Here is a 13,871-nt window from a genome sequence, read left to right on the forward strand (position 1 = left end):
TTCACCCCTTTAAGTAATATAGCCAACACTGTATTCTAACTCCACAGCTTCCTTTCGAAGCCTTCTATTAAGTGTACTCCATTTGACCATAGACAGTGGACCCCCTCCTAGTGCCGGGTCCCCTCCACTGCCCAGGCTATGATTTTACCTACTCTTGTTATAATAGACATGCATTTTTTTCACTCGGTCTACATTAAATACTATTGGAGATTTTCTAGATTTCATATAATAATGCAAGGAGAGGCCTACGTTTGATATCAAGTTTATAAATGATTTGTTTCTGCTGTGAATGAACAGCAAGATATACAGGTGTGTTTGGAACGACCTCGCCATATTCTATTGCTCATGTTCAGATTCAGAATGTGGTCATACAAAAAATACCACGCTCTTAAAAACCCCATTTACTTGGCCTGGGACCTAGCTAGCTCTGGTACCATTAGTGTACGTTTAGGTATACACTATAATACAGGGGGTCAGTGGGATATAGGCGTTATTAAAACTTGGACGTTGGTTGCCTTCTCCGAGTCTGAGTCTCTATCTTGAACGGTACTATTTCCCATGACGATCCCAGCGTGAAAGTAAACGTGATGCTGGTCGAAGTCGTGACACAACAAGGTGTAATTTACATATCAATAGGAAGAAATTCGACATCTTATTTACGTAACTCGACAACAGTGTTGTTTATTATTGTTTACTAGTAGTAATTAGCACTATATGCCGAGGTCATTAGCCACCAATTATCGTTAATCTAAAGACATGTTGCCACTGATTCCCCCGCCATAATTATGAGTGGCGAGAAAGTGCACACGACTACGTGTTATCGTTATGAGAAGCTGAACTGTGGTGAACTGAACAAGGAGAGACGTAGACCCTGTGAAACCGCAGGGGAGTTTCACTTACATTTTCATTCACCCTACTCTTGTAAAGGAAGGAATAAACACAAAGTATAAATTATTTGAAATATCAACTGTACACTCAATTTTACAGCAGTCATAAGTAAACATGATTATTTGTATTGCTCAGGCAAGGTAAAATTTAGATCGTTCGCTAGCTTCCTCGATTTAAATGTCATTAATATGTACACAGTATTTCACCTCAGACGCTTGATGCTTGGGACGCTGTTCCATTTAATGGACCCTTCCACGTATTGTCCAATGAGTGAACTCGTAATAAGAGGTCTACATTCGAACCTTGTACCTAACAACGACATGACAACTTGGACCAATCAGAAAGGCGGTCTCTATTTATGCGAGTTTGGTTGTTGCTACGTCTATCAACAAATGCTATTTGTGTATATTTGGCGTGTTCCACACGTTGACAGCATTTACTGCCTTCACATTGCTGCATCGTACAGCTCTTTTTACGTACAAAATCACTAAAAACAGCGACGTCATTGCTGGAAAAAGGACCAAAGGACATCAAATTTAGCTCATAAGAGACATTATTGCACTGCTTCTGTTATTTCGTAAATTTTACGAGAACTGTGCGATTTCGGAATTATTGGGTATTGAAATTTTTGAGGTCATCTTCCGTCAGCTGTTAACCACTGCCAGGATTTAGACATTTTGCCCGTACTTATATACATTATATTACCACAAACACCGCCGGAAAAAACGTCAAAAAGGTAAGGAAAACACATTTTTAGTACCTATATAGCTGTATTTTTCTTCACTTCGTTTATGCTTACGTGCTCGGGCGAGTCGGGCGGCCAACTTTGCCGACAAGGAAGCCCTGTCATGTCCGTCGATGTCATCGGGGGAGTGCACGTACGTATTTACAATCATCAAGGCTAGCACAGAGGCGTCAGACACCGTGAGCACAAACCTTTTTGCCTCCATGCTTTAAAAAAATAAATGCAAGTATTGTTGTAAATAAGTAAGCAACATACTATATACTATAGATGTATCAAATTTTAGCCAAATTTTGAAATGTTTTCTTCATTTCTTAGCATCAAAAAAGCAATGATTAAATATTCACACCCATGCGACTCGCGTATCTTGGTTCCGCCTATTTTCATTGAGGTCGATCCTAATTAGCATATTGATCGGGTTCGCTTCACGCATCTAGCATCTTTTCTCACAGGAGAGATATTGTGTACACTATTATTGCGTGCTTTTCTCACCTCACATCTTGTCTTGTTTCATTGCAGACGAAAGTCATTTGAAAAAAGTTTGACCATTCTATGGCTGTGACGACACTCGCAATGCCAATCTTAAATACAAAAGAGATGGCTGCCAAGTTCAAGCAAAACTGGCTCGCCAAAAACCCAGATCCGTCCGAGATGATAAACGGGGGCACGCCACTGGACGACAGTCTGACGAGTCTAAATTGGCTCCAGAATTTGAGTATCGTCAAACTGCATCCATCGCCACCAAGCAGTCCTGCACCAATGGCAACAATAAGCAACACGAAGACGGTGACAATTATGCCGAACATTCTAGCACACAGTAAAATCGAAATCAAACCTGCCTGCCTGATAGAAGACACGAAACTAATCGAAAGAATACATCAGATACCAACAGAGGCAGAAAAAATAGATTACAAGACAAATCCGTACGTGAAACCGCCCTACAGCTACGCAACTTTGATATGTATGGCTATGAAAGAAACTAAGAAAAACAAAATCACACTTTCTGCAATTTATAAATGGATTCAAGACAATTTTATGTATTACAAAGTGGCTGACCCAAGTTGGCAGGTATGTACAATTTCATTTTTTTAAACTCTCTCTCTCTCTCTCTCTCTCTCTCTCTCTCTCTCTCTCTCTCTCTCTCTCTCTCTCTCTCTCTCTCTCTCTCTCTCTCTCTCTCTCTCTCTCTCTCTCTCTCTCTCTCTCTCTCTCTCTCTCTCTCTCATAACATGAATTGAGACATTTCATTTACATTAAATTGTCAAATTATGCAAATACACTATTTCAATTTTGAAAGTTAGAAAATAAATCAGCAACTAGTAGGTTCTCAGAGATCACTGGGGGTCCCTCCAAATACCAACAAAATAGTTTTACGAGCAGTTTGGGTCATGGGTGACATTTCTCAAGGGTTGAATACTATGCTGGGGGTGTCTGCGCCCCCAAAAATTCAATACTGGTCAAACAAATGGGGAACATTATATGTGTTTGGGTTGAAGGTCAGATAAATAATAATTTAATAGTTAGTTGATCCAGAGTATAATTTTCACACTTTACCAGGAAGTGTTAGTAATTCAAGATATTAATTGAAAAAAAAAAGAAGCTTGGTTAATAATTGCCAGAAGTGATTCTAGCCTGTGTATATAGTGTTTTTGTTTTAGACACTGACATTTTTTTTTCTGTGCAAACTTTCAAGATAGATCTTTGTTGTAAAACAATGGACCCCTGTGCAAAAGTCGTGTAAACCTGCTGAAAAATTAATGTCATTTCATTTTAAATTGATGACAGCTAACAAACAGGAAAAAACAGAAATTATACAACTACATTTGAATTACATCATTGTCAGGCATAAACAGTAGTATGATTTAATTTGACAATTATTGTAGTCAAATTGTGTGTCTTCTCCACAGACACGTGTGTCCTGTCTGTCAGTCTCAAGATATGATGAATCTCAGAATGATAAAATATCGATAATATTGACATATTTGGGCAATAACATGTGAAGGGGATAAAATATTACACAGGTTCCTAGGATCGCGTAAGTCCACACTCTGCTTATGAGGTATATGTGGTGTGGGGACTTACACAATCCTAAAAACCCATGTTGTTTTACCCCCTTCACATATTATCGGCCAAATATGTCGATATTATCGATAGTTTAGTATATTCTGAAACATATCTCGGGACATGAGTGTCTGTGGTTTTCTCACAGTGGAGTTAGACTTCAGCATTCTTGTTGGATCAATCAGATCTTCCAGATGGTCTTTTATCATAAAAAGAAACCCAAGACAACATTAAATTACAGATATTTAAAGAGTTTGTTATAAAATTAGGATATTTAAATAAACAATGGATAACAATAGTATCCTGTTCTTGATTACACAGCATCCAGAGAGACTAACTGTTTGCTTTAATTTCCGTAGATGCTATCAATTTTGATAGAGCTATTAAGTGATGCATGTTAGAACAGGTTGTAGTCAGTTAATGGACAGGAAAAAAATGCCATATTGAGTCAACATTAAAGTCAGTCACATATTAATTCAGTTACCTATGTATATATACAGTTTAATTGTTCAAACAAAAATCTGGGCACAGTCATTCATAAAATGGAAAATCAAATATTACAGAAAAGGAACGATTACAATCAGTTCCTTGCCTGATTTATGCAGTTTTAGTTACTGGTATAGTAAAACAGATTGCTTCTGTTAATTAATATCAGGTTGGTTACTCAGAAGGCTGCTGGCGAGGTTTATGTAATCTCGTTGACAAAGGTGGCATATGGACCCTTGTTTGAGAACACTACATGTGGCTTTAAAATGCCCTAGGGTTGTACAGATGCTGTATTTTTTTCACTTGAACGATTTTCCTTTTTTACATAGCAGCCTATTTTCTCTAGGTATCAGAGAGCTGGACATTGGAGGCCAGTAATATACATTGAAGGTCAAATTGATATAGCAATCCGGGTAAAGTCTTTTGAAAGTTTAGTCTTTCTGACTAAATAAGATCACAATTGATGTGATAATTTTTATAGAATGTCTGAGCTTCTGCCACAATAAAGCTGTTTAATCTGAGATTTAACAGGTTTACCAGGAACATAGGGCTATAGTCTGGTATACAATGATTGTGGTGTTCATTTCTTAAAACCTAGACTAAATCCGGGATTTAAAATAATTCTGCCTGGAAACTGTTTGTAATTGGTATTATGGAAACTTCAACAGTAATGTTGTAATGATTGAGTAATACAATCAACAAGTTAGGTAATTGTGTCAATAATCATCTAGCTATAGTGAGTACAGTTATGTGTAGATTAGGAAAATTTGAACTAGTTTCAAGTTTGTGTTACCTCGTCAAATGAAAAGACCAGTTCAGGTGCTAAATTGATTGAGAAAAAAGTCAGAGCTTAATGACATGTTTATTGCTATTTTAGTGCATTGAGATCTACTGGTACCAGTTACAAGTGTGAATTTTGACATTTGTTCGTTCAAGACTGTATATATTATAATGAAGCCTAATATTGACCCCAAATATTGGCTGTGCTTGGTCCAATCTATATTCTGTGATCAAGAAAGGAAAAAAACCATTATGAATTCATGAGATGTAGTGCTGAATTAGAAAGCATTCAGAAACAATTATTTGTTCAGCGCAAGACTCGCTTAAAATTCGGAAATGTATGGCGGAAACAAGCTGACACTTGCACTTGGTATGATGACTGAGAAGTGAAATTGACATTGAAGTGTTTCACAGGGAATACATTTCTTGTCTTGAGATGTGGGATATACACATCTTGTTTAGCCCTTCTGTTTGTGCTTCTCCACTTAAAGGGGGGTGCTATTCATATGTTAAGAACCCTAAAATCAATAGCTAGGGTGTCACGTTAATTATTCAACAGTTGTCACATTGCAATGCTTGCCATTTAAATAAAGGTCACAATTTATATCCAGGCGTGTTTAATGGGAAAAAACTCACCAGGTGATGTGAGGTAGTAAACTTTTCAAATTTCACATTTATGAGCCTGAAAGCAGCTTCACGTTTCCCCAATCCTTTTCTCTTTTTAAACAAAATGATATGCACTCGCTGCTCATTTTTTTTTTTTAGTTTCTGTCAGCATAAAAATGTAGGTGTGCTAAATACATTTTTAATTTCACGTAATTAGAGGAGTTTACTCTATGTCGATACATTTATTATTAGTTACAAACAAAATATTATATTACCTGATATTCATATTCAAACATTTGTTTTTCTGATGAAATATTGCTGAAAAAAAAATGTTCATAATTATGTGGTTATATATATAGATACAAGAGTATGGTATTTCATGAAGTAGCATGTAAAAATGAATGCAAAAAAATAAGCATGCATGAATTAAGTACTAATAAACATGATGTCGTCACATGTGGAAGTGATACTGTATGTCAGATTAACAGCATAAGTGTTTTTGGAATCACAAAAGAAATGTATTACATTAACAAATTAGTCCGATTCTATGTAAAATATGTAAGGGGTAAAGAAATTGTTGACCCTGGAGTACATTTCACACTAATTCACTTAGTTCAATGCCAGAACTGATGTTGAAAAGAATCAATGGAATTCTATTTGTAAAATGTGTGACCTCTGTGTGTCACATACATGATTTGCTGTATTTTGATGCAAGATATATACTGAGGTAAAAACTGGAAATTTTCACTTTATATTTATATTTGCTTATTTTACTGGAAAACATAAAAGCAAAAATAGGTAGCAACTAATAGGTTTTTCTTATACATGAGCACCCGTAATAATAATGTTGGTTTCTTATATAGCGCTTTCCCACTCCGTGCTCAAAGCGCTTTACAATTATTACCCCTGGCTCGGATCAGAATGGCACAACGGCCCTTTAGTCTTCCTCAACTCCCTGGGGAGCATACAATCCATTGCAGCCATTTAAGCGCATAGGATTAAAGCCTTCACATTGCAACCTACATCCTACCAGGTCCCCAGTTATACAGCTGGGTTGACTGAGGCACAGTCGTGGTTCAAATCTTGCCCAAGGACTTTAGCCACTCAGAAACAAACAGCAGGCAGCGACAGGACTCGAACCTGCAACCTGTAGATTCCAAGCCGGTCACGCTAGCCATTCACCCATCATGACTCCACTAATTAGTACAAATTTGTCTTTGAGGATTATCTGCATGAAGACTGTAAAATCGCAAAATTTTCTAGTAGTGAAAGTATCTAGTAATTAACTACATGTAAAGCTATGGGGAAACACACATATACAGAACAAAACCAGTAAATCATAACATATTGAATAAAATAAACATGAATTAGAATTGTTATCTATACATAAATCAAGACATGAACAACAATTGAAATTTAGCGTTACGATATTTTGCCACCAAAGACAAGCAGAATTTGTATCATGCACTGAAAATCAATGAACCAATTTTATTTGACATTTCTGTAATGCATTATATAGTTACCTTTTGTGTGTGTACTTTAACATTAGCTGATATCTAAATGCCAATTTTTCAGTATAAATTTTGACCTGTTTTATAATTGATTCACTATTATTTCAAGTGAATGTGATTTTGATAACGAGTAATGACACATACGAATCAATCATTTCACACTGACTGATTAAAAGTGATTAAATGTGATAATGATATTCATACACGTTTTTCCCTTTATCTGATTAATTCTATGAGAGCTAAGGATTACTATTGGACTAATTTGACTAGGCTCCTGGGCTGTGTTACTGTAAACTGAAATTAATAAAAAAAAAATTCTTGTTTCAGTAATTTCTCATTTCTCAAGAATTTGGAGAGTGCAAAATATGAATTTTTCAACAAGGAATGTTTTGAAAATATAAGGATGACTTCAAGCAGAATTTTTTTTTTTTTAAAGATGAAATTGAAAGTGTTACTGTTATAAAAATGAATGCAGTATTACAATTTGATTAAGTTCCTCAAGAGAACGAAATATAAAGAACTTGAGGTAATAATATATTACAGATTAGGCAGGGACGATAAGAAATTAAGATATATATATGTGTGTCACAGTGTGTGTATGTTCTTATCATGCTGACCTGTGTGTTCAAAATTGAATAGAACACATATATGTTATAATACCCAAAGTCCCTAATTTGTATGTGTAGTACGTGTTACCAATTTAAATGCAAAAATTATTTACATGGCTTTTGGAAGGAAGTGAGAAAAGTATTAATATGTGACTGTATATAAAATTCAAAGCCTGAAGAGAATTTTTTCACAGGTATGACCTTGGTACATGTATAATACTGTGAGACGGAGGTCAGTTCGTGTTTTACAGTTAGTAGATGAGAATGCTATAAATTCCTGCTATGATAAATGGGTTACCTAGACATGGAGGATATAAAACTGAGCAATCAAATATACTAAGACTCTACAGGTGTGCAAATTAGGTTATCCAATTAGTAACCGTAAATTTAGTAATGAACTTCATGTTTGTGATGCAAGTCAGTAGACAAAAGCCATAATTTAATTAAGAGACAAATAATTAAAAATAAATAAATTATGTTCAAAATGCGAAAATCCACATCTTGTCCTGTAACATGTAAGCTGTTATATTTACTCTACCTTATGTATGACAACTTGCAAAAATGGAACCCACATGATCCAAAATCAATATTCATGCAGATCACATGACAGCTAAGTATTGCCAACCTATTCTCACTAATTTTTAGACAATCAATAAATTTAGTTTGATTTATTTCATTTACAAAAGGGAAATATCAAGTACTTTGCTAGATACTGTATATCGTAGCTGTATGTAGTGCTAGGTTTATCATTGCAGTCTCATTTCCTGTTTGTCAGATCCAGTGTACTCTCACTAATAATCATATTTCCAGAAAGGTGTCTATATAGCCTGAAGTCAACAGTCTCAATTATAAGAGATAAACCTTATTAGTGATAGAGGCTATTTTTAAAATGTCTTTTATTCTCCCCCCGGATGAGAAGAAAACAGAATTCACTCTAATTCCCAAAAGTGCAGTTGGAGGGTGTATAGTAGGAAGTGAATGCTTGTCAGTCATGAGCCAAAACTATTATAAAAGATATAATGTACTAGTTTAATGCTATCCTTCATCAAATCTTAAAATCTCTGTTGTTTGGGTTAGAGATGATTTTATACCACGTTGGCATCCACACTAATATGATAAATATGCAAGATGTTGTATTCCATTTATATGATATTTAAAAAAAAAAATGAAAATTTGTAGAAAAATATCAAATAAGAATGTGAATAATCAAATTATCATGTATTGATAGACAAATACAAATAAAACCAAAAGATTTTTTTTTTAAAAATGAAAAAAAGAGAAGTTTAAATTACCCTGAAGGCGTGTACCATGCATTTAGTAATTGGGTCATTCTTTGAGTACAATGGGCCTATGACGTAGGTTGGGTAGCTTCCAAGAGAGTTTAGAGAATATGAATACCTCCTTTTAAAAGGTAGTGCTGCTGAGATACAGTATAGCCCTGCAATCCTAGCAAATAATAATGGGTTGGAAAGTAAGATGTTTTATTTATGTGTTGTAAACAAATCTGTTGTTACATGTAATCTGAACTGACTTGATATGCTTGGGGTGGTCTTTAAAATGTTGCACAAAGGCCTACATTACTGCAGTATATCAAATGTTATAATGACAACGAGGGTAGGCTTTTAGTGTATATCACTTTGATGATGCTCCTGATGTTAGTAATTTGTCTTTGCCTAGGAATTGAAATGTGGGGAGTGGTATATACAGTCCCATTATACAGTCTGTGCATGAGGTATAGACTTTGAGAATATTCCAGTAGTTCAATAGGTTATGTTTTCGGTGTGCGCGTATTAATTTACTACAATAAAAGGGATTGGATTTAAAAAGAAAACAAACATTAGGTGCTACTTTTCATGTATATGTTCCACGTACTCAAATGCTGCTGTGTCTTTGTCTTGAAATTAAAAACAAATTTCAATGGAAACAATCATTATTTCATTAACTCTCTATTAATTTTCTCTTTTTTTTTTTTGCTTTTCCAGAATTCAATTCGTCACAATCTTTCACTCAACAAGTGCTTTGCTAAAGTGCCTCGCAGGAAAGACGAACCTGGCAAAGGGGGATTCTGGAAAATTGATCCAGCACACGCAGACATGCTTGAAAATGGAGTGTTCAAAAAGCGCAGAGGAGGGCGTGAAAACAATGGACCCATGTTGAAAAAGTTCAAAAAGGACGATACTTCAGAAGAAGAGAGTGAAAGCTACGAGCAGTTTGATAGAACAAAACATGACAGTCTTAGCCAAAAACATAGAAGCCGCAAACAGACAACACCCAAACGAAGGTTGAACAGTGAACCAGAACTGCATAAATCTAAACATAAACTGGCACCCTTAAGAACAAGCCTGAGTATTCCCGATAACGATGATGTTATTTCTGGGGGAAGTCTAAAAGGAGAATTCAGTTGGAACTCTGTGTTAGATAACGAGATTGATGTAGATGGTATTAAAATTAAAACTGAAGATATTTTAGATGAACATGAAACTCTTAGAGTGGAATCTCCAATTTTAGATCTTAGTCCACCGCCATCAAATGACGGAAACACAGACGATGTATACTTGCCAGATGACCCACTTGACTTAACTGTCAGGGGATTTCACATCAATGCCCCAGACTGGTTTTCAGATCACCCAACAACATCTGCCACTCTTGACTATTTTGAGGAAGACCTCTTGGATGAGCTGCCCCCTTCTCCTGCCAATTCCCTTGAGCAAGCTCATCCTTGGGCTGAAAAGGACTCTGGTTGTTTTGACCTTGACAATTTGATAGATTTTGACAGCATCCCAGATACACCATTGGGGTTGTAATGATTCCCTAACAAAATTCACATGACCCGTCCTACTGTTCAGCAGAACAGGTATATTACTCCAAAACTGGTATTCAATTGGTTTGCAGTGTTTGGGCATTCAGTTTTTTCTGTGTGCAATCTTGGCGTGGGTTGGGCCAACAAGGCGTCAGTATAAATGTTTATTGATGCCTTTAAGAATATTCATATAATGAATACAATACCATTGTTATGTGCACATACCTGTATTGTACAACAGCAAATACAAATACACACATCTGAAAGTTGATGAAAAGTAGCTCAATCCCCAAGAAACTCGAGACACAGCAACCAGATATCCTACAAGGCCGCTAAGCGTGTTCATTACCAAAATGTCAAACTCAGCTGGTCATTTTGGATCTGCAATTTTCTGTACTCGGCACAGAATAATATGAGTGGGTGTTTGACACTACTTGGTGATACAATACTTCATAGTGTGCAGTTTTCTGTATAAGATCTATCATGAGAAAAAGTAAGTTAAAAATTTCTAAAATTTACAAATTATAAAAGAAAAGCAAGCTTCATTAGTCTGAAATTGTACATTTCACATTCCTAGTATCTTTTAATTAAAAAGAAAAAAATAGAAGCAAAGCCTCTAAGGGCACTCTATTTAAAACTTAGATAATGTATCCTGGTGTCAGCTTCAGAAATGTAAGTTTTATAAGACCTGCTGACACGTCTTGCAACTATTGAAGTTTGCTCATTTTGTGCAGTAATTAGACTTTTTGGTCATTTTACTAATGCAAGCAATATTAACACTTTAATGTAAATTTGCAAAAAAAATGTCAGTTTCATTAAATGTTAATTACTTAGCGTACATTTCGCATTACTACAGCAGGAGGTAATGACTGAATGAAGCAAAATTAATGATGTGTAAATATCATAGACTTCCGTCCATTCTAAATAGCGAAAAAAACTGTTAGAGAATACTATACTAAGTTTTCTTGTGATGTCAGTTTTATGACTGATTCAATATCCTAAGGTGATGATATATTTTTCTACCTATCATGTCTTGTAAGTTACAGCTGTTGAATTTTTGACATTTTCTGGTGTGGTTTGTCCTTCCTCAGACATTTTAATTGTAATTTGCAGCCATTTCAGAAAACAGTTTAATGTACCTTACAGTTGTAAGTGTGTGGTAAACAACATTTTTAAGTACTGCAAATTTGATTACATTGTGGTTTAGTTTCATAGCCCTGCCAGAGCACATCCCTATTAATTATAGATTCAAAATTCATTAGAAACAAAATGCGAAATTTGTTTAAATATTTAATTTAGACTGCATTCAATTTCATTATTAAGATACTGGATAGTGTAGCTATGAGAAAGTCAATATCACAGGTGTCATGAGAGAATTATAAAGAAGGGTTTGTTGAAACTAAAAACTATTCATTTGTTAAAAGGTCAGATTTTTGATGGACAGTTCTCATAACAAGGCTTCATGAGATTCAGCCATCCATTTTCTGAAGGAAAAGAAATTAATACTGCATTTCTTAAAAACTGACAATGTACATTGTCCTGTGACATTGATGCATGTGACGAGTAAACTTGAAAAAGGTGATTTGACAATAACTTGGTTGTTTGGGAAAGAAAAGAAAACAACCCCTTTCTTTCGACCCCTTTAAAGATGTCCTCTTTCTTTTTGACCTCTCCAGAGCAAACTGTAGGCAAAGAAATACTAAGAAACGGCATTTCGTGTTGTAACCTGGAGCAAATTAGTCAATATTTGTTAAGGAAAAGAAATGTCAATGTAATTTATTTACACCACCTGAATAGAAATGCTGAGTCGGTACTCGCTCCATAATAGCAAACTTTAAAGAGCTTGCATTTTAAAAAGCCTGTATAAACACATGTATTGTTCACACCGCTTGTATTGTTAACCAAATGAGAGACTCTATTATCTTGATGAATGTATTCATCAGTATGCTCAGTTGGCCAAGAAGCGAGTTCTTTGATATTCAAATCAATGTACCAAATCAATGTCAGTGTTGCAATGGAATGCAATAGACCCTGTAGCAGGACCAGATTGGCAAAGTCTGTACACCCTAAATTATTACAACTGAAACAGAACACCTGAGGTGTCTATATCCTTGGTGAAATACATTTTTTCAGTTTCTGACATGGCTGCCGTGGTTGGTTTTGATCTTCTTCCATTTTAGCTTAATTATTATATTTTTTTTTAGTATTCATGAACTGATGCTGTCGAGTTCATAACATACACTAAACCTGAGTGGGTTAGGTGTAGCTAAAGTTGCAGCACTGTAAACTTTAACTACTGGGGTCTCTCTCCACAAAATTTTAAGTGACCTTGGATGGACAGCTGTACTTTAAAAATTTGTATATTTAAAAAAGACCAAAAACTTGTACAAATCTAAAAATTGCAATATTAAGATGTGAAAAACAATGTTGTATTTATATAGAATGACTTGTCTTAGCTGTGTAACATATATTGTGCATATTTTTTTGCACATAAAAATCATAATTTTGTAAATTCAAAAATATATCTTTGATCTGGCAGCTGCTGTGATTTAGCAAAGGGAAATATAACTGATCTACATGCTAGGCCATGTGGATGGAAATATTCATTTTTCAAGAATTTCGAAACAACGTGTCTTTAACTTTATGGTTTCAACTGTATCTTCCTTTACCTGACAACTGTGTTGTTCAGGAATTGGCGTGTCGAGTGTCAAGAATAAAGAAATAGAGTGAGAAAAACTTAAAACTTTGTGTGTTCTATCATAAATTCTTTTATTGTGTTTCCATGTATGTGTTTATAGATCAAGTGTAAGATATGTATGTATATATGTGTGCGTGTGTATGTATGTATGTATGTATGTATGTATGTATGTATGTATGTATGTATGTGTGTGTGTGTGTGTGCATGTATACGGTATGTATGTATGTATGTACGTATGCATGCACACACGTATGGTACATATTATTACCTCCCCCTCTCCCCTCCCCTCTCCAAAACTTTGAAAAATGTAGTTATTTTTGAATGCAACTCCTCTCTCCCTTTACTAGTCTACTTAATGAGAAAAATGCTAATTTTTTATTAAAACCACATGGTCAATATAAATGTGTCAGATGTGTTCAGAAAGTGTTTTGTTATAAAATCTCTCTAATCTTACTGTACAAAGATTTATAGACTATACAGTATACAGATAGGGGGATTTAAATCAGTTGAGATGATTACAAAACCTTGGGGGCAAAACCCAATTCCCAGGAGCCCAGCTAAAGACCTTATTTCTATACAAGAAAAATTCATGATGTCATAGTTGTTGTTTAGGTTGCCAAGACAACCAAACCATACATCTGTTGCAATCAAGTTACTCAAGGTCCCCCCCCCCCCTATGTGCATGTGATCA

At 35.2% G+C, this 13,871-nt stretch overlaps 1 protein-coding gene across 1 annotated transcript; it reads left to right on the top strand.

The window, feature by feature from the left end:
• Nucleotides 1-1,325: 1,325 nt before the first annotated feature.
• On the top strand, nucleotides 1,326-13,209 carry LOC144435250 (forkhead box protein J1-A-like). Its single transcript, XM_078123838.1, has 3 exons — nucleotides 1,326-1,624; nucleotides 2,150-2,698; nucleotides 9,665-13,209. The coding sequence occupies exons 2-3, from the start codon at nucleotides 2,183-2,185 to the stop codon at nucleotides 10,484-10,486; spliced, it is 1,338 nt and encodes a 445-aa protein (XP_077979964.1). The 5' UTR covers nucleotides 1,326-1,624; nucleotides 2,150-2,182; the 3' UTR covers nucleotides 10,487-13,209.
• Nucleotides 13,210-13,871: the final 662 nt, after the last annotated feature.

Source organism: Glandiceps talaboti, chromosome 5, assembly GCF_964340395.1.
Source record: "Glandiceps talaboti chromosome 5, keGlaTala1.1, whole genome shotgun sequence".
Classification (NCBI taxonomy): Eukaryota; Metazoa; Hemichordata; class Enteropneusta; family Spengelidae; genus Glandiceps; species Glandiceps talaboti.